We start from the raw sequence: 17,658 nt of genomic DNA on the forward strand, positions 1-17,658 counted from the left end.
GATCCCGCCGGGCGATCAAATCATCGCGATCACCACGATCGCGATTTACAATTTAATCCTGCCTGTTTCGCGCGCCTGTTCGGACGCAAGGCTTAATTTCGAAAGAGAAGTTCCTCGCGCGCGCGTATGAATAATTCAACGCGCCGCGCGCGACGCGAATCAGAGAATGTCGCGAATTCATCGCCGATAAATAATCTTACAGGCGCGATTCGGCAAATTTATCGCCCGGCTATCTTACCGAAGGCGAGATTTACACGCGCTTCTCTCTCGGAAGCCTGCTCGAAACTCGGTTTTTTTTCTTTTTTTTTTTTTAAGGCGCTGCTCGGCGCGTACGACGCGCGCGCGGCGAGCATCGCTTCGTTGCCGCCGAGGGCTGCCCGCAAAGCCGATAACGATAAGCTCCGCTGTCGCGTATAAAGTATCCGCGGCGAATCCGGGATATTAACGCGGGTACAACTTATAATTACCATGAGGAAATGATTAGACGCCGCGGGAATTGCGGTACGTTCGCGCCGGCCGCTGAATACATTCAATTTTCCTTCGGCGCGAGCCGCTTCACCTCCGCCTCTCCGCCCACCCGCTCGGTCGCGTTCCCCTCTGCCCCTATGTCCAGGTCCTTCACGAATTCGTTCCAGTTTATTCCAGCGCCGCAATCCGGCTCTTTCTCGGATGCCCACCAGAGCGCCGTCTGAGAAAAGCAAATCGTCTGTCGGTATGGCCGCCGTGTAAAATCGGCGAATCGGATGGGGACAAAAATCGAATATGGGGCGATCTTTCCATTTAGGTGTGGCATGAAGATTTACATTGTTTTCTTAATTCGAGAAATGTAATTGATAATTTTTCGCAACTTTCATCGATATTGGATTATAACGGTGAATATAGTAATAAATTCGATAGATCGACATATATATGTACCTTTATATTTACAGGCACGATTAGTGGTAGAGGGTCGATCTTCGGGTTCATGAATTGCAGCAGGTCGTTGTAATCGAGCTTGCCGTCCTCAGCTTTGCGCAAACTGATGAGAATCGTCGCGATGTCACGTCAAAATGCACGCATATCCGCGATTCGATCGATCCGATCGGATCTTTAGATGAGCGAATTCGCCCGAACTTACTGGTCCAGCATTGAATTCAGTAACTCCACGTCGACGGGGATCCTGCAGCCGCGCAGGATCGTATACAAGGATTCGCGCGGCAAGTATCCCGTTCTGTTTCTGTCCCAGTGATGCAGATCCTCTTGCAAGCGATCGAGATTGTTCCACAGAAATCGCTCCAGTTCCGTGTGCAGCAAATTTCTACGCGACCGACGAAGAACGCGCACTTTATTTTCATTTTATTTCGCACTCTTTTACCGTTCGTAAAAAATTCATCTGCCATTCATCTCAGCGGAGAGGAAAAAGCTCGCTCACCTCACGTATTCGCGCGTCCGGTGTTCTATTTTCTCGTGAGACGAGTAATACCGTGCGATCGTGATCATTTCGTGTTCCGTTATCTCGTCACCCATAAATCGTTCTATCGCTTCCCTGACGGGGGTGCACATTTATATCGTGAGAAATAAACGAAATCGGTCACGGTGGAAGATACTTTATACGTACTTAAACCTGTCGTATTCCACCACCTGAATGTTATCCTCCGCCTCGTCCTTGGGCGGAGCATACGTCTGAATGAATTCGTCGTAGACCGGCTGTAAACCCTCCCTAAGTTTCTTCATTATCAACTTCCTGTTCGCTCGTGGGAACTGCGACGACGAAGAGAAAATGATTTCATTTCTAACAGCGTATCGCGTATGATAAACTTCATATACGAGCTTCAAGAAAATAATCTCGCTGTGAATGTCGAGCGGAGAATTTTTATTCGGGTTAATTTTTCGATTGATCTATGCGTGTGCGCGTGCGTAGAAAATGCGAGTGCGCCTTTCGAACGAACCTTGTCGCAGTGTAATTCCATGTAACGAAGGGCGTAAATATCCGCGGACGTGATTTTGAAGAGGAAGTTAAGCAGGTTGACGCGCGCGCCTACGTAAAAATCTTGCGGCCTGTAATACTCCGGTTTCTTGCTCGTGAAGACATCCTGACCCGGCAGCTTTACCGGCATCCGCTTTTTAAATGGGGACCTTAGGAAGCCTACGGATGAAACAATCTAGTTCCGCACAATTCTGACACATCATCCCTAATATTTTGTCCATAATTTCCTCATCAGGCATTTATTGATGTTCGATTCGGTCATAAAAGCTTAAAAGATTAGCGTTTATTTTCCCGTCTTTAACGTTGAAATTCGCAACGAGTCTTTCATAGATCGTCTAACTTGAAGGATATCATAAGCAAACCTGAGTTTCGTTTCGCCAACTCGAAAATGGATATCGTGTCGTCCATGAGGAACACCCTTATGATGAATTGCCTCTCTTCGTTAGCCGGGATTTTCGATATCATCCTAGCCCGGAATCTCAATACGTGGCTGTTGAACCCTTGTCTGTAGAGTAATAGAAGAATAAGTGAAATCGAGCGAGAAGGCCAAGTACTTTTGATCCGTCTTACCTGTCGTGGCGCATAAACTTGACGAAGTCCGGCTTGGGTGGTTTCGGAATCATCATGAAGCAATTTCCGAGGGAGTCCTCGTAGGACCCGAAGCCGTTGTACGGCGGTATGTATCTTTCCACCTGCTGGCCCAGCTGGTCCCTCCCAGGTTGCGGTAAAGGCGTAAAATCTTCCAAACCGTACATCGTCCTGAGGACAAAATAAAGAGCCGAGATATACGTTTAATCAAATCTTGACGAAAGCGCTTTCGTAAAGACACCAGATTTCGGTAAGTTCACCGATAATATTCCTTCGTGAAGGGGTCCATATCGGTAATGACGATCCTTCTGCCGAAAACGTCGATCTGCGCCCCGATGCACAAATCGTTATCCCTGTAACAGTCGACCGACACCTTGCCGGTGTTCAAAGGATCGGGTATGTAATAGCTTCGCATCCTATTTTCGCTCAAAACGTTCAGAACCGTGAAGGGATCCTCCGCGCCGATTGGCTGCAGCTCGGTGAAAAACTGGGATTGATAAAATATATGTAAATTTCGAAAAATATATTCGTAACACAGAATATTCGATGCTGTCGCATCTAAATTTGCGGTAATATTTAATTCATTCATTCATTTGTGGTATGGATAGAAGCGATATCGTACTTTCGGTATTTTCATCCTCTTAACGAACATGGGCCCCGAGTCACGGCCCGTGTTCTGCTCCACGTTCTCTTTGATATCCATCGTATTATCGGCGAGATAATAATGCAGCTCGAGATCGTGGACAATCCCGTATAAGTTCTCGGTGTCATCCCAATAACCGTAAAATCGCAGCACTTGTTTGTCGTACTTCAAGAAGCTACCGAGGGTGTCCGTCCTGCGACTGGGTTGCCTCGGAAAAGACTCCTGCGCGAACATGATGTGTGCAAGCAAGCGGTATAAAAATATAAATTTGACAGAAATGAATTGTTTCTAAGCATCGGTGATATGAACGAGTCAATTTCCTAAAGCCGGGTCTACAATAGGTGTAATAAGTTTTTGAGTCTTTTGTTTTAAACATTAAATCCCCTGAGAGAGAATTATCAGTAAAATTCCCAGCATAATATTTCCATCAAGGTTCTAATGTAATTTCTAGTGAAAAGTGCGTTTCCAGCGCTTCAAGATGCCGCGATTCCTAAGATTTAAGAATTATTATGACTTTCAGTAGCGCGGGAAACGCCTTTTGTCAGAAATTACGTTACGTTTTATCGCTTGGAGCAAAAGGCCAGAGACTCGCTTCACATATTGCAGACCCGGCACTAATAGTATCCGAGCGTTTTAGATCCGCCACTCACGACTTTCTGAGTCTCAGAACTCGGGTCCTTCGGTAGATCAACGGGATCGGGCACCGGAATTCCCATGCGATTGAGGAATTGCCTCGTGAATTTATCGCAGTCTACGATTTTGTACACACGTCCGTAGATCTCGGGCTCCTTGCCGACGTTCAAATCGAGTATGTCGTAGTATCTGTACTTCACCGGATCGGGCACTGGTATTCTTTGACGTTTGACCAAGACCCCTTCGCATAAGAAAGGAAATTATCACGACCATTATACACACAATGTATATTGCGTTACATTAAAACAATTGATAAATATTCATCTCTCTCTCCGTTCACGTGTAGATCAGTTTCAGTGGGAGAAAAGACGCGAGGTATACACAAGTATAAAGATTCAATCGCGCGATGGAAAGTCTAACGTGGAAGCATCTTGTCGTTAGACGAGAAGGGCCGAGAAAAAAAATGACAGAAGAAAGAGATGCACCCTTGAACCTTGCTCAAGTCCACTATTGTCCACTGCCGGCTCCACGATTTTCATCGTTCCATCCTCCAGGAAGAAACTGATTTTCACCAAGCGGATTTGATAGGTTATTTTCCACCTGTCCTGCACGGTTTCTCGGAAAAACGCCTTGAACATGAGTCTCTAGAAACGCAATTGCGAACGAATATCGGTAACGCTTTACGAATTACAATCATAACTCATAATGCTCCTGAATCCGTATCTTTGTTTTTCTTTAACTACAGTGGGACATGTTAATGTCATTAGGTCGCACGTACGCCTGTATAATTAATTCGTTGGACGTATGTAATTACATTTACGATACAGTATGCGTACTTCGCGAGAAGTCTCGCGTGCTGCTGCGTATTTATGAACGTGGTACGATTTAAAATCTCACTTTAACGAAACCCATATTTACTGTCTATCATACTTGGCCGTCGTACGCGAGCCACGAAGGAATTTCCTGCGCCTCCCCTGGGGGATACATGGCCGGATAACGGCTGTGAACGGTCGTGTCCGCCTTCTCGGCTAAATAATAAACCCCATCGTGTATCTTGGCGAAGTGATGGCTTTTATGAAATTTCGTCCTGCCGAGCTGCAAGGCACACACACACACACGCATACCAGTGACACGATTCTTTTTGCCCGTTTTCGTAAAGTTTCTACATTGCAACTATGTTCTACACGGACTAATTATTTCGTGATACTCGTTGCCTCGCGAATGATAGTATATCAGCGACGTGACGTCTCGGTGATTGACACGCGCTTGATACGTGGTAAATAAAGGTACTCACGTTCTTGTCAAAGCTGAAACCTGGAAGACAAGGTAACATCGACGTCCGCTGCATACCGATAAAAATTCTATCAAGCCGCGGTTAAATTATCGCGTTAAATCCATTAGAAACGAGGGTGAGAGTGTGTAGAATATACATGTATAAAAGTTCTTCCCCGCGTACGACGAGAGAGTGTCAACGATAAAGAACACCATACTCGACCATCGTTCAGTTTCCTTCAGTTTCCTTGGTGATCGTTGGATCTATAAAGTAACAGCGAGCGTCGATCTGTCGCGGAGAACAAAATGGACATGGCTGATTATTTAATTGTGGACGTAGGTTTAGTTGATTAAGATGTATTTTATACGAATCGCACAGAGTAACGGTTGTGTCGAACAGATCTATGCGATGTGTGCGTAATAAATATGTACATGTTTTTTTCTTTTTAATTGTCTCTCTCTTCTCTATAATAGCATAACCGGGATATAATTATTCGGTTTGGTAATGACAATGCGTATAATAATATTTATTGTTCTCAACAGTTCGTGACATTACTGACAGTGCGTCACAGAATATAGATGTACATAGGTGTACGTTTATATATGTATATGTGTAATATAGCAAAAAACTTCGATATAAACGCGTGTATATATATATATATATATATATTAATTTGATTTCACGAATTATGCTGTATTAAAACTATATAAACGTATGCCACACACGGTCACTTCCGAATTATTATATATATAGATATATCCTATAAAATATAAATCATGTATATAGAGATTGGTAATCACCCATTTAATCGCTTATGCAATCGATAAATGCATTATCCGTCTCCGTTAATAACAATAAAGCAGTGCGTTGAAACACGATGAAAGGAAAAGAAAAATGCACATGGATATTTGAGTAACGATTATGTGAACAACAAAATCAAATACTGTCATAATATGAAAATACCTCTCGATTCTTTAATTATACGAGTAGTTTTTGCACTACGGTTTGCACACGTTCCTTCCGATGAAGTTACTAGTGCGTCAAATTGTCACGATTGCGAGCCATTACGAGCTTGGTGGTGATCAGTTATGTGACAGCGGTATCGAAAAAAAAAAAATGTTCAAACCGTTTTAAAACCGAATGCGGTATAATTATGAGCTCAAACGCAATTAAAAATACAGAATAAGATCAAAGTCAGGCGGGGATTGGCATGGGGACCGGAAAAATTTTACGTTACTTGTGAATATCGATCATAATTGTACGATTTTACAGATTTTTTACAGAACATCCTCGCACGATTACAACGAATCACGTTGTTCGCCATATTGGTTATTCAAACAAACGCCCAGCGTCTTTTCTTTTTTTTTTTTCTTCACTTTAGGCACATCAGGAAGAAGACAACTTCAACAGACGTGAAAAATTCCTCGTCGAAATTCATTTCTCTCGCATTTTCAGAACATTTAAACACACCAATGGGAACTTGCTTCAAGTTCCACTATAAGCCGATATCCGTCCCTCCCTATGCGGCAATCGCGGTAATAATATATTTATATCATATACTTATATATCAGATCATTTCGTGCCATTGGACGGCATAAGTACGAACGTTTCAACAGACAAGATCATCATTTCGCGCGGACGACTCGCGTCTCTCGCGTAGCACCAGCTCGTCTCGCCAAAAAAAAAAAAACAAAGTCGTCGGTCGCGAGAGTGAGACACGACTTAACGAAAGCTTACTTAGACTTACGCATTTCTACGGACTTTCATCGTTTGTAAAAGTTATCAAGTGGGAACTTAAGCGGTTGTTTCGACAGGCAGACGCACAGACGCTCGAATCTCCACTTACTTTTCCTCTTTTTCTAGTCTTTTATCTCCGGTTGCAAGTCGTACCAACTGGTGATCGCCTTCGAGAAATCCATCTCGCTCAGTTTCAAGTGGACCTGACCCATCACCTTGCTCCCGGTCGACAACCAGCCCTTTTGGGTGCACACCGACACCTCCAGTATACGCGTACCCAAGTCTCCCTGCGAGACCACGTATTCGAATTGCTCGTCGAACGTTGGATTACAATTATCCTTCATCACGGCAGTCTTGCGCTTCGTTTCCTTGTACCGGTCCGGCAGCAAGTAGAGCTTCACATACGGATCCGGTATGTTGTGAGGATCGTTCGGTGGCAGCGGCAGGTTACTGCAGCGTAAAGTAAGACAATTAAGAATTCATCTCGTGAACAAACACATACAGGCGATACAGAGATCGCACAGACTTACGCGATTTTGTGCACGACCACGACGAATTTCTGTCTCTGCACGCTGTAACGCAAGGTCAACTGTATCCTGCCCAGTTTCGCCTCGCCCAAAGAAGAGGTCACGCTGATATTCCGATGAATAAGATGAGGACTCCCGGTTAGAGAAGACGGAGCGCTGGTGTTAATTATCAATTCCTCTTCCACCGCTGCCGGCTCCTCCGGCAAAACCGCCGCGGCGGATCCGGTACTGCGTGGTTGACTGCTGATTGATTCCTTTGAAGGCTGCTTCCTGAGGGGACTAGAAGGTACTGCAAGGAAACGTGCAACATTGAAGACGAGTTTCCCATCCGCTTATGAGAGATTTGTCAATGACGTCCAAAACGAATCTGGAAACGTGGAAGAGATATTTCGGCGGTGACATAATGCTACTCACTACTGGAAGGTAAAACGTTGCTGATGTTAGATTCCTGACGTTCGATGCGTTTATTCAACTGATTGATGTCATGGTCGTCCTCATCTTCCTCGGAAGTAGGTTCGGGCTGCTCGTACTTCAAGATCTGTAAGATCGAAGTTGCTTCGTTCGATCGGTGCATCTAGCTGCGTCGTTAAATAAACATTGTCATTGTAAACAAGTACTTACGTTCAACGACATCGACATTACGAGCTTGCTGTCCGCCTCAGCCATCTGCAAGTCATATGGCTGTTGCGTTACTTGGAGATTGTTCTTTTCCAAAAGCAAGGAAAGATTATAACTCAATTCCCCGACTATCATGGTGGTTTTTTCATCTGTCAGCTAAAATATGAATGGTCATTATTAATAATCATCAAGTAACGAGAGAGGTCAATCGAAAGATATGCAGCCAACCTTTATGTGTAGAATACCAGTTTCGGGGTTACTGATTAAGAAGGTGAATCCTCGTTCCCACACCGGATCGCAGGAATACGGCACGGTAGCTGTCTTTTTAGTCTTCCCGCCGACACTCGCTTCCAAGTAAACGTCGGGTTGCTTAGTTCCTCGTATACACTACGCGTGACATGAGACAATACCCATCACACACGTTTTATTGAAATGTTTTTTCACTTACGGAGAAAGGCAATAACTATTACCTGGCTTTGAATATCTTCAAAACTATGAGAGTAAGAGGAAAATTTATCTAACAGAAATTACATGGCGGAAATTACATTTATCTAACAAAAATGATAGAAATGGTCGTCTTATGGTGATAACATTTTTTTCTAGGTCAAATAGTTAAAAAAATCTAAAGGTCACTTTTGTTTTTCTTTTAAACGGAATTATATAGTTTTTTTTTTTTTATATAAATCAATTTCTGTGTTTATTTCTCGTATACAAGTAATAAGATAAGATCACCGAAAAGTAAATACTTCTCGAGATCTTTTACTTTTACTTATTCTCATAGTTTCGAATATATTGAAAGCGATAATAATTATTACCATTTCATCTTATTGCCTCCTCCTGTTGTATATTATTTACATAAACTTTTGCGTACCGGCAGGTTCTTGGCAGAATCGACATAGAGAGTGAGAAGGGCGGTGCTCATCGACGTAACTCGAAGCTCCTGAGTCTCTGTCAGAGCCTGCGCGAGAAAATTATCAATTAAAAGTTAACTTTTACGTACAAGCATCTTAGGCGTAAGCTTGTCGTGTTCTACTCACAGCTTTCAAGTCAGCGGGATCTTTCGATAGTTGCAGCCACGTTAATCGCAGATGAACCATACCGTGTTTCGCTTGCTCCAGGGAGATCCACTGTAAAATAAATCCCGTTAGCAACAAGATCGAACAACAAATTTCAAACGAGACGAGTTTCGTATCACTCACCGTATCGATCATGCCCTTCTTCTTCACACGGATGACTTCGATGGTGGCTCTGCGTCATCATTTGAAACGTGAAAATGGACTTTTAAAGAACTTCAAACTACACGCGCGAGACGAATTAAACTTTCAAGAATATAAGTAACTGGCTCAGCGGACTTGAAGTGTTTTCGTTCTTAGCAATGATGATGACAGGCAGCATGGTAAATTTATGTACAAAATGCGATACTCGTGATACCATTCCTGCGTTTATGAGGCGTTCATGCAACCGTAATGCGATCTCATTAATTCCAATGTACTCTCATAGTTCTAGCTCCAAATAATGACATAAAAAAAAACGTCATTGCGTACACTATGTACACTAAAGTAAGACATGCAACATCGCCACACACCATAGCATTATTTAATTTTCATTACTTAAGGAAAAGAAATAGATCTAACGTTCACTTGGTATGTCGTGAGAGTAACGTGGTGACATGAGTTCAGAATTCATCATTCTCAACGCAACTCTGGCATGTCGGATCCCGTAATGTTCTTCAGCATATCGGATCCTCCGACGATAAGTAAAATACAAAGTAAACGGCATGCATCACTGTTACGTTCCAGATAGACGTGTTTTAGTGTATTATCTGCATCGTGAGCAGCATAAGTACGCGAAGGTGCGTCCCTCATACAACAAGAATTTCGCCAGTATATAAAAGCAGTCATCTGAAGCCACGAATTTCGCGAGATATTTTAAACGTGTTGCACTGTTGCAACGGCATCACAAAGTATACATTGAATATTTGCGTATTATGTTCAGCACTTCCGTCTATCTGGGATGTGATCGATGCTCACGTTTGAAACACCTCAAAGACGCCGCGGTATTTTGCAGATAATTCGCGCGACAAAAGGAAAACGCAGCCTTTCAAGCGGTAATCTACTGATTATCAACGCCAGAGAGTGCCCGTATGTGTGTATTAATTCATGTTCTATACGAATCTCGTAAAATGCACTATCGATCTGGTCTGGAAATTATGTACTCGCTACATTCAGCAATACCTGCCAAGTGGATCATCTTGACCAGTGTTGTCTTTGTCAAAGAGCTGGGCAACCACGGTGTTGTAGGCTCCCAAGCCCTCTTGCACTATAAACTGCCACCACACAGTCTATTTTAGTTGTTTTCCTCACAAAACACACAAAGTCACCTAATCACTCCGTTCAAAATAATTAATGAAAACGACGAAAACTGTCTAACATAAGACGTCAAACGTTTCCTCCCTCGTTGTACAAAACAAAGAAAAAAAAAGAAGAAAATATTGCGGGGATATTGCATGATAAGTTAATCGTGATTACTCAACGACAGATTAATCAAATTTACACAAAAATATTAAAAGGTCAGTCAAACAATCAGACGTACGAAAAATATGTGAAAATATAGTACAATTTTCTAAGAAACTGCAACATACATACGTGTCTTAAAAAAGACAAAATAAATGAAATAAAAACGATCGTGCAGCACATATTTAACAAGCTATTTTATCGTCCGACTGATAATATTATCTGTAGCATTAGTAAAATATAATAAATCTCACTTGACGTAACTATATGTAAATACAGAAATTCATTATATTATTTACGGAGGTAATACGCATACATATTATATGATAGAAATGTAAATATTCGTATACGTGACATGCTCGAACAAAACAACATTGTAAATTAACATTTGTGCATTTTCGTTGGTTATATGCGCGCGTGCAAGCATCGTCTCATTCGCAAATCATAATCTTACTACCTGCCAAGGGAATCATCATATTGTACCCCTGGGATATTAGGATCCCAATCCCAAAGAGATACCACGGCTTCTTGCATATTGCATGAAGTGATCATAGCCTGTGTGCCAATATTATTTGTTGTATAACAAATGTTGTATAACAAGTGACAAGTCTTTCCGGCAGCAGTCGTATAATATATATATGTTCCATTGAAATTAGCACTGTTTACTTACACCTACTTACACCATTGAATTATATTAAATGTCTGTGAAATGTATGCACTACACGAGAGTGTCAGAAAATGACCATAATTGTGTGATTGAAATTGATTGATACGTAGATAGAATTTGATCTGAAGAAAATGACTGCAATATGCCGCTAAACAGATAAATGTACAATCGCGCGTTATTGTTCTCGCAACGTGACGAAATCTCGTGTGTTTATTACAGAAAGCGTTAGTAAAGAGAACATTAATAAAATAAAATAAGACTAACATGCGTCCGGATACCACTCAAACGATACTCACAATCAGACCAACATAGACCAATATAGACACTTTTAAACACCCGCATAATGACAACATGCGATAGAAGCTTCTTCGTATATTGGTAGAGAAAAAGAGAGAGCGAGAGAAAGAAAGAGAAAGAAATAAGTCGAATGAATTTAGTAAATGATTCTAAATGGATTATGTACATTATGTACATGTATAATAATATTTTTTCATCGCTTAACAAGATAATCTCGCAATATATATTTTGTGCAATTTATCCTGCTCGTTTGATAACAAAAGTAAAATGAAAAAGTAAAGTGAGAAAATATGTTCAATTTAGACGAATCGAAACAGAATTTAGAAATGTCTCCGAAATGGATTAAAAAAAAAAAACGAACGAATACGCAATGTTGTATGTAACTATACCTTCCAAGACTTTCATCGGCTTTAGTGTCATCATAGTCCCACAGCAGTATGGTCAGTTGTTGTGCGATGGCTGAGGTCACGTCACACTAGTCCCACATAATACGTTGCACATGACATACACACATACATACCAAACTTATGGAATTAAATTATATTAACATAGACTAAGGTGTGTATCCTATATGCAGTCCGAGAAAGAGAAAGAAAGAAAGAGAGAGAGAGAGAAAGAAAGATAACACTCTAACCACTAAAAGTAACACTGTCTAAGGAATGAGAGGCCGCATAAATTATTTCAAAAGAAATATCCGTGCTGAAATAGTCGGGAACTATACGCATGTATGAGTTATATAAGCGGAGAATTGGCTGTCTGGAATGTTAATTTGGCATAATATTTCGAACGGGAATGTTTGATGTATTAAGCTTGCTCAATTATGAGAAAGTTAAATGAAAGTGCAGGATAACGATATATCCTATTTGTATCGCTATCATCTAATGATTTAACTAAATGCACGTGGAGATAATTTTCACAGAGAATTTATCTCGTAATTGTGTGAATTTATAGATTCATAAAATATTTTCTTACCATTATATAGAGAAGACCTTGTGTAGTATTTTTTGAAAGATATATATCGATAGAAATTGCGACAAAGCACATGCATTAAACGTTGTTAATGTTTAGTGCATGACTGATTAGGAAAACGTCTCACGTACCTCACACCAGAAGTCCCACTTTGGGTTGACGGTATTGTCGATTGTTTTGGTTTTAAATTCTTCAGCACCGACATTTATGATGGCATACGGGTCCGACTTGCCTTTTCCTAACACTCCGATATCCTTCTTCATAAGATGCTTCGCTTCCACAACATGAATTCTCAGAACACCCTGAAATGCCCCAAACAGATGTATAAATATACTTAATAAGAAGATAAGCTTATATTTTACAATGTGTATACACAAGTGTGTTATATACAAGATGTTCTGAAACTTACTTCAGGTTCGGGTGTTTTCAAGGATTCCACCGGTATTTCTTCGCTTAATGGTATAATTATTTTGTTTGGTAACACAGCAATGGCCGCTATCTGTTCAACAATAGTTCTCCTTAAAATTTCACTGAAAAATATTTTATTATGTAAGTTCCTTCGTTCGAGTGCTGAGTGATGCTAATTTATACGTCAGTGCTTGAAATTAGTGATGTTATGTGAAAAAAAAAACCTACTTGAATCCAGGCAAGTCCAGTACATCAGCTACTCCTACTAGGTTGAAGTTAATAGAGGGATTGTTCAGATAGAATATTTGTACGCCTCCGATTAACGGCATTACCGACAGCATAGGTTTCATGATAACGCGCACCATGCCGCGCATCTGAAATTTATCAATTTTTGTTGAAAATTGCAGAAAATGCGATCCAATAGCAGTCTTCCAATATGCTTACTTGAAAGTCTTTAATGCCACCTTTGATGTTGCCAACAAAGAAGGTAATATCACAGTCACCGGCATATCTATAAATATAATTAGCTCATGATGAGTCATATTTCTTAAACGTGTGTTAATATATTTTGCAGGGAAATAAAATACATACATAATATCTGCATCTAAAATGATCTCATTTCTCGAAGTATTCTTATCGTACACTTTGATTCCGTAAATTCTCGGTGGCTGTAAAAGACAAGTTTTTGGTAGATTTTAAAATACAGGATGTAAAAATCTCACATAAGACATACAGTTTGCCTAACAAGAGCCTGACTAACAAAATTTTTTTCTTGATATAACACAAAATATCTATCGCAATTGGGGCACATAACAATGGACAATATAATTTTTTTCGACAAATTTTAATCATAAATATATATCTAAATACAATTGGTTTAATAAATTCATGAGATATGGAGATCATTATTTGAAGAATATGTTGTCAGTTTAGTGAAAAATATGCTTCGGAGGTGTTAGGAAATTATCAACGACTAGACTTATTCATGTAAAAACGTTTTAGTACTAATGTAGTAGTGTGTTTATATATTTTTTCTTATTTTCTCGCAACAAATAGCTTTTAAATTATTCCGGTAATGCTTTTGTTAGACAGACTGCGGATGTAAAAAAGAGACGCTCATATAAAAACATAGTATTAAAAGAAACTTACAATGCGACCCAGAACCAGGCGATCAAACTGAAAGCCTTTGATTGTCTCCACGATTGATGGTTCTATATTTTGTTTGCACAGTTGGCGGGCGTACTCGTTCATGCTCGGCCACACTTTATACAGGATCTGATAATACAGAAAACGAACGAATATTTGATATTCACTGCTCACGCATAAGATGGTATCTCGTATGATTAATAGTTCGCAAAATGAAAAAATTCCAACGTACTCTGTTCAGCCATTCGGCTCTGTCGAAGTCGGGAAAATACACCCAGGAAGGTAATTCATCCATCCGATCGAAGATCAACTGTTTTTCTTTAGCCAACACGCTGGCCTGCGCCATGATCGTCTTCAGCTCGTTATCCCTTTTCCGTTCGCCCTTCCACACGGAAAATGCGATCGGTGCGATCAACCAGGCTATGCTGAAGTTGAAATATCCCCATCCCCAAATGATACCAGCTGCTGCCAATTTTGTGAGAAACGATATGGACAGCGAGCTAACGTTCATGTATGGCCAAGTGCTCGGCTTAGAGACTTTGTCACTTTCCGATTTCTCATCCATCGCTTTTGATTGTTATTACCGAGTTTCACCAATCGTTATTCACTAAAGCTTGGTCCTCCTGTAAACAACAAATGTTCTCTTAATCGGGAAACGACTTGAAATATTTTTACTATATTTTACTATATGGTATTTTCTTAAACTATACAGGAAAAAAAGTCTTAAATCAACAGCAGATATTCTCACGTATAAGCAAGAATATTATAATGTTGTTGGAAGAATTTTAGTCTTGAATTAAATGCACAAGTAATATTTGTATCAATATAAATTCAATCAAAACAAGACTGAGAATCTTCTAAGAAAATTATAATATTCTTACTTATACATGAGAATATCTATTCTTGATTTGAGACTAATATTTCCTGCGTAAGTTTAAACGAATTTCCCATATCGGCAATAAAGGTACAATGTAAAATAAAAACGAATCGTATTTGAAACAATGCACATTTCACCAAGTTATCTAAGACTTGAGCAATCTTGGGAAGTATTATTTAAATGTTATTATAATTTAACATTGACAGAACTAGCAGCATATATTAACACATTATAAATATGAATGCTCGATCGCATCGCGCGTGCGCACATATTCCTTCATACTAATTAACATTCATTAACACAACTGTAACGCTACCGAGAGACCGTCGGTGCTGAGCTCAGATAGATTTTACTTGGAAACTGCTCCTCCAATCTGCAATCTACAAGCGTATCTCCGTCGGAGCATATTAGATCGTATCAAACGTAATTCGTGACGACCTTCTGGAGATCAAAGAGAAGGCATGTGAAATTTCACGAAGGATGGACCAGTAGGCAGCTGACCTCGAACGCTAATCAAAGCGAGATACGCCACAGAGCGGGCGATAAATTGTGTATACCATACGCAATTAAAAACGCGCTCGTCGAAAGTACGTATCGCGACATTCCGCGTGCAACGTCGCGTGAAACAACAAATTCGTCAGCGTTTCGTCTGCGGGACATGACAGACAACGTTATTACCGCGCTGTGACGTAATTACTGTTTATAAAGTCGCATCAAAGTTAATTAAGCCGGCCAACGTGAGGAACGAATTCTCGTCTAACATCCTTGCTCCGCCCTGTCATCGTTCCCCCGCGTTTCGCATTGCGGAAAATATTGCGAGGGGTGATTCATAACGAGAGATAACGTTTACGACACCTGCGGTTGCGCAGGTCACAAATGAAGAACGCAGAAGTGCGACGAACGCGAGAATTCAATTCTTCGAATTCTCGAGGAAGCTCAAGGATCTTAAAACCGCGAAGTCGCCGCCGCCAACTCGTACTCTCGTTTCCATCTCGCGAAGGCTGATTTAGCCGAAATCTAAATATAACTCAATAACGCAGCGGAGATTGCAAATGCGCTGAATTCTACACAGTGAAAAATGATGATAATAAAGTATCATTGCATTGCGACGAGGAGCAATTACTCAGTTTATTTTTTTCCTTTTGAGTAACGGTTATCTTGAATAAAGAATTTTTTTTCTTGATATAACAGAATTAAAATACACTCATCACAGACACTAGAAAAGCTCATTATCATTTATTCAAAAGAAGTTGTTCTCTTTTCAAATATATTATAAACTTTATCGAAGAAAAGTTAAGTTCGGTTAATTAAAATAAATAAATCGAAGTTTAGTGTTTTAACATTCTTGGTCGTAATACTAAACTCGCCAGGATCCAGAATATAGTTTGAATAGATATATTCTATAATACATATATAATAAATATAAAAATATTTTTAACAAATTTGATAAGCTTCTCTTCAGAAAAATATTACTGGCTATGATAAATTAGCCAGTGATAAATTATTGTTGTTCAGAAGTTTTATCACTAATATGAGGAATAAAACTACTAAGCAACAATAATTTATCACTGAATAATTAATTACAGTCCGTAATACTTTTCTGTAAAGATAACAGATATATAAATTTATAAAATACTTGAAACAAAAATAATATTTACTCGAATGCAATATATATATATTTTTCTGTGTGTAACATTATATATTTAGGAATTCAGACGATCGGCAAATGAGCGCATAAAAGACCGTGACAAAAGTCCAACATTAATCCCGCCGCTCGTAATTAATTAATCCCGCAAAGATTGCCAAATATCGCTTGCGAAGATATCGCTGAACTTAAAAAAACAAAAAGGCGAAATTGCCAGAGGAATTTCCAACAAAGAAGATTAGGGGATTATCGGAACGAGAGTCGGCGATAATTCTCGCGTGCGCCAAGTCATTAGTTTCTCCTACGATCGATCGAAGCACACAACGATCGAGGAGGGCTTGCCTTTTTTAGGTAAGATCGACCTACATGCACGCGGCAGTAATGAATTTGCGTGCGTCTCGCGGGTGTCCGCGCCCACCGCCGAGAATAAGTCGCGGAATACATTCCGGAAGTATTAAAAATACGAGCCGGACGAAACACGTTGCGTCGAAACTGACCATGAGCTCACGGAGGCGGGATCAAAGCCACTAGTCGCGTACAGTTTCATATTCTTCCGTAACACCCCGTATCTGCCGCGTATTCGGTTAACAGGTTAAGCCTGGGATTAAACCTGGCGCAGATTGTAAGCAGGATGCAAGCCAACACCCCGTCGTCGTCATCCGACGAAACACGTACCGTGAAACCGGACACGCGTTTAGAGGCCAGTGTTTCTACCTGGGCCCGCGAGAGATCCTCCTCGTTTGGGAAATCTCTCGATCCGGAGCGGTGCGCGACAACGAGCTAACGAACGTGCGGGGGTTACTCTCGTTCTGCAGTGATTGACATAATGAGACACAATAAGGCGGTCGCTTGCACTTACTTGAGCCGAGCTGTAACGTCAGCATGCGCGCACTCCTCTGTTGCTCCTCTTTTTTTTTTAGCGATGATGACAACGTCGAACACACACGCGCGATCACGGACTGGCGCGTACAACCACACCACGACGGCCACCGTGACAACCGGAGCTCTGCGCTCGTAGCACTGCTCGCCGTCGCGGCCAATCAATTGGCGCGCTGCTGGCCGCCGGCGGAGCGGCCTGAAGTGCGCCACGAGAACCGGCAGAGTGAGCGAACGGCTGACGTCACGGTCAGCTGATCGTGCGAAGTTGCTCG

General features: G+C 40.9%; 2 protein-coding genes across 4 annotated transcripts; both read right to left on the reverse strand.

Moving 5' to 3' along the window:
- Positions 1–299: 299 nt before the first annotated feature.
- Positions 300–5,365, reverse strand: LOC106744705 (EF-hand domain-containing family member C2-like). The gene is made up of 14 exons (XM_014619668.1): positions 5,125–5,365; positions 4,761–4,925; positions 4,324–4,474; positions 3,848–4,071; positions 3,177–3,419; positions 2,815–3,041; positions 2,537–2,725; positions 2,329–2,471; positions 1,929–2,125; positions 1,598–1,740; positions 1,412–1,525; positions 1,118–1,297; positions 916–1,018; positions 300–688 (listed from the first exon to the last, which is right to left on the reverse strand). Exons 1-14 carry the CDS (start codon positions 5,176–5,178, stop codon positions 530–532), a joined length of 2,292 nt encoding a protein of 763 aa, XP_014475154.1. The 5' UTR covers positions 5,179–5,365; the 3' UTR covers positions 300–529.
- A 78-nt stretch (positions 5,366–5,443) lies between these two features.
- On the reverse strand, positions 5,444–17,516 carry LOC106744700 (extended synaptotagmin-2). 3 transcript variants are annotated; one of them, XM_014619658.1, is made up of 17 exons: positions 17,367–17,516; positions 14,218–14,608; positions 13,989–14,114; positions 13,431–13,507; positions 13,284–13,350; positions 13,068–13,213; positions 12,841–12,961; positions 12,563–12,733; positions 10,956–11,053; positions 9,185–9,233; positions 9,023–9,112; positions 8,857–8,943; positions 8,214–8,372; positions 7,989–8,141; positions 7,782–7,905; positions 7,371–7,656; positions 5,444–7,290 (listed from the first exon to the last, which is right to left on the reverse strand). In XM_014619658.1, the coding sequence occupies exons 2-17, from the start codon at positions 14,548–14,550 to the stop codon at positions 6,963–6,965; spliced, it is 2,415 nt and encodes an 804-aa protein (XP_014475144.1). In that variant the 5' UTR covers positions 14,551–14,608; positions 17,367–17,516; the 3' UTR covers positions 5,444–6,962. The 3 variants fall into 3 exon arrangements, with proteins under 3 accessions (XP_014475144.1, XP_014475147.1, XP_014475146.1); XM_014619661.1 differs by lacking the exon at positions 10,956–11,053 and adding an exon at positions 11,852–11,937; XM_014619660.1 differs by lacking the exon at positions 17,367–17,516 and adding an exon at positions 17,183–17,296.
- Positions 17,517–17,658: the final 142 nt, after the last annotated feature.

Source organism: Dinoponera quadriceps, unplaced genomic scaffold, assembly GCF_001313825.1.
Source record: "Dinoponera quadriceps isolate SergipeBrazil2010 unplaced genomic scaffold, ASM131382v1 scaffold1352, whole genome shotgun sequence".
Taxonomy (NCBI): domain Eukaryota; kingdom Metazoa; phylum Arthropoda; class Insecta; order Hymenoptera; family Formicidae; genus Dinoponera; species Dinoponera quadriceps.

Bases quoted from the DNA above. Each gene is read 5' to 3' on its own strand.
- LOC106744705 (XM_014619668.1), bottom strand. From the start codon at position 5,178: ATGCAGCGGACGTCGATGTTACCTTGTCTTCCAGGTTTCAGCTTTGAC. The intron at 2,126-2,328 runs GTTTGCTTATGA...TTTCATCCGTAG, and splicing joins GTTGGCGAAACGAAACTCAG to GCTTCCTAAGGTCCCCATTT. The intron at 1,298-1,411 runs GTGAGCGAGCTT...TCGGTCGCGTAG, and splicing joins CGGACGCGCGAATACGTGAG to AAATTTGCTGCACACGGAAC.
- LOC106744700 (XM_014619658.1), bottom strand. From the start codon at position 14,550: ATGGATGAGAAATCGGAAAGTGACAAAGTCTCTAAGCCGAGCACTTGG. The intron at 13,508-13,988 runs GTAAGTTTCTTT...TGTCTTTTACAG, and splicing joins GCCTGGTTCTGGGTCGCATT to CCACCGAGAATTTACGGAAT. The intron at 13,351-13,430 runs GTATGTATTTTA...TTATATTTATAG, and splicing joins ATTTTAGATGCAGATATTAT to ATATGCCGGTGACTGTGATA.